This window comes from Myotis lucifugus, unplaced genomic scaffold, assembly GCF_000147115.1.
Source record: "Myotis lucifugus unplaced genomic scaffold, Myoluc2.0 scaffold_110, whole genome shotgun sequence".
In the NCBI taxonomy this organism is placed as follows: domain Eukaryota; kingdom Metazoa; phylum Chordata; class Mammalia; order Chiroptera; family Vespertilionidae; genus Myotis; species Myotis lucifugus.
Window position 1 is genome coordinate 2,851,987 of NW_005871158.1, and position 3,092 is coordinate 2,855,078.

The 3,092-nt window shown below is 42.2% G+C and overlaps 1 protein-coding gene across 5 annotated transcripts in view; it reads right to left on the reverse strand.

Moving 5' to 3' along the window:
• Positions 1–3,092, reverse strand: part of GLMN (glomulin, FKBP associated protein) — a 49,112-nt gene that overhangs the window by 22,295 nt on the left and 23,725 nt on the right. For all 5 annotated transcript variants that reach the window (XM_023757649.1, XM_023757648.1, XM_023757644.1 and 2 more), the window contains exon 8: positions 1,010–1,197. In XM_023757649.1, coding sequence (XP_023613417.1) covers positions 1,010–1,197 — 188 coding nt within the window. The remainder of the gene's footprint in view (positions 1–1,009; positions 1,198–3,092) is intronic.

Sequence of the window (3,092 nt, forward strand, 5' to 3'; positions counted from 1 at the left end):
TTTTTTCTGAGATTTATTTATCTTCTATAATTGAAACTTGTAGCTGAGCGTAGCCCAGGGCCGGCCAGGCAGGTGGAAAGCTTGGCTTCCTCCATAGCCGGGGGCAACCCAAGCCTCCTGCTCGCTCCAGCTCGGTGGCCGCTGCCATCTTAGCTGGGTTAATTTGCATACTCTCTCCTGATTGGCTTGTGGGCGTGGCTTGAGCATAGTGGAGGGATGGTTAATTTGCATGTTTCTCTTTTATTATATAGGAAGGATAGATTATATATTTATTTAAAAAATAATTTTGATTAAATTTATGGGAAAAGAAGGAGGTCAACTTAATTATAATAGGAAGATTCAACCTAAATAGGGTGGTAAAAGAAGGCTTTCCTCAGAAAGTGACATTTAAGGATAAAAATGGTCCTGAGCATACACAAAGGCCCTACAGCAGGAAGGTTCATGACCCATGCGAACAATAAACCAGAAGGTCTTTTACTGGAGCGTAGTAAACAAGAAGAAGTTGCTGGGGGATGAATCAGGACAATCAAGCAGGAGATCACGCAGAAGCTTGTCTCATGTGAAGGCATTTACTAGTAGACCTTATTCTTAGAGCAGTAAGAAGCCACTGTAGGGTTTTCTTTAGGGTACTGATAAACACCCACTCAGGATTACATCAGTAATCCAGTGAAAAGATGATGCTGATTTAGACTCACCCAGGGGTAACTGGCTAGTTCCCTCCCTTATAGTCCAGGGTGGTCCCAACAGCTTCAAAACCAAGCCCAATTTAACACTTACTCACTCTTGTCCCTGTCAGTCTCTTATGTCTATTTCAACACCACCCCCACCCCCTTTTCACTACTTGACTACTGGCTTTAACAGATTATAGACAGTATTACTTAAAATAAAGAGAGCTTTTGTTTCTACTTCATTTAAAATGTATTAGTACACTAATAAACATATATTGGACATTAGATAAATGATGATATTCCCTTTAGAATACATGAATAAACCAAACACAACCTCCTACCTTAAGACCATTGGCAGCTGATCAATGCTGATGCCCTGTACAAATACTAGATATGCCAGGGAAGCCAGAGAGTCTGCTAATTGTTTGTCTTCTTCTTCTTCAAATTCAAGATAATCCCAAGTCTTCTTTTTCTTTCCATGATTAAAAATCATTTTTGGGAAAGGGTACCCAATTGCTGATAAAAAACCCTGTGAAAAGGATAAAAAAGGAAGCTATAGTAGACAGACTCTAGGGTGCTCCTCCATATTCACATGCTGTATAATGCCCTCCCCTTGAGTTGCTTTTAACCAAAAGAACATGGCAACATGCCTCCCCATGATTAGATTATGTTATATGGCAGAAGTGAAGGAATTTTTGCAGATGCAATTAAGGCCCCCAGTCCATTGATTTTGAGGTGCTGAAAAGGGAGACTATTCTTGTGGGTATGACTTAATCAGCTAGAAGGTTTAAAAACAGAGTCCAGGCTCTCCTTGAGTCAGAATCCCACCACTGCTGGCTTTAAAGAACTAAGCTGCTATGTTATGAGAGGGCCTATGGAGAAGGCTGTGTGACTAGGAACTACTGGCAGCCACTATGGCTGGAAGTGGTCCCTGGCCAACAGCCAGCAAGAAAATGGGGGCCTCAATCCTATAGTTTCAAGAAAGTAAATTTTGCCAACAACCTGAAAGAACTGAGCAGGAAGATGAAAAAGTTCTGGAGACGGATGGTGGTGATGGTTGCACAGTAATGTGAATCTACTTAATGCCACTAAACTGTATACCCCAAAATAGTTAAGACAGTAAATTTTATATTATGTATATTTTATCACAATTTTTTAAGTGCTTCAGAGATTTTTGCAAACAATCTGGAAATGTGACACATACAACTATCATAAAACGACAATTAATGACTCAGATGAAGAATACTCTAGAACCACTGACCACTGCCTACCTAGATAGAGTGAGCAAGAGGAATACTGCTCAGTGGCAGCAAAGGTTGAGGAAACATTGCTGATTATCTCAGGTTCCATGGGCTCTTGTGTCATAAGAGAAAGAGAAGCATTTCTGCATGAGTGGCTAGGATTACAGTTTTATCTTATTATTATTATTATTAAGGAGGGAAAGACAGAGAGAGACTCAGAAAGTATAAGGTCACTACTTTGCCTCTTACACTATTTCTACTTTTGATATACCAGAAAGCACCCGACCTTCAGAATCTACCTCTTCCTAGCTGTGAGACACTGGGTGAGTTACCTAACCTATTTCCTTATCTAGAAAATGACATAATACCCATGTTGAATATTTACTAAGAAGCTCCACCAAAGAAAGTTAAGGTCACAATAAATTATTAATAGAAGTCAAAAGGGAATGACAAAAACAGCTAAATCAGAAGTGGTCCTTGGCCACATATTCACCTATTTATTCAATAAATGCTTGAGTACCAGACATGGGACCAGACATAGTTGGGAATTATAAAGCCAAATAAATATTTTCCAGCCTTCAGGGAGTTAAAATCTGCTGATCCCAGATGGCTCTATAAGTCATTACAAAACACAAAAAGGAGAAGGAAGGTGTTCCATCCAGAAAGATGGTCTCTGCGGCATAACAGAGGGACTCAGCACAGGGACCCTGGTGGCTGAGCCTTCAGCTCTTTCCTGGGAGCCACAAACCCCATTTGCTCTTCCGCAACTTGAGCCTTCTCTGTTCCTCTTCTGGAGCCCATGCAGATTCAAGCAACAGCGGCCTCCTGATCACCACACGCTCTGCCTGGGGAACAGTTGCTGTGTGTGAAGCCTCCCTCCACCAGCCAGAAGAGCCACCACAGCTGTGAACAGCACCCACCAGAGGCTCTGCTATCAAAAGAGGAGCCGCTGCTACCACAACTGCACAAGGAGCAACCACAGCCCGAGGAGCCACTGCCACCCAGGGAGCAGCCACTGCCACCCAGGGTCCAGCCACTGAACAACTCAACAACTAGTCATGTCAGTGAGATCAAACATGGGTAGACAAAGAAACCCCCAAAGGAAAGAAAAGGAGGACTCGCCAGAAAAGCAGCTAAGTGAGACAGAGATATGCAACATGACGGAAAAAGAATTCAGAATAAG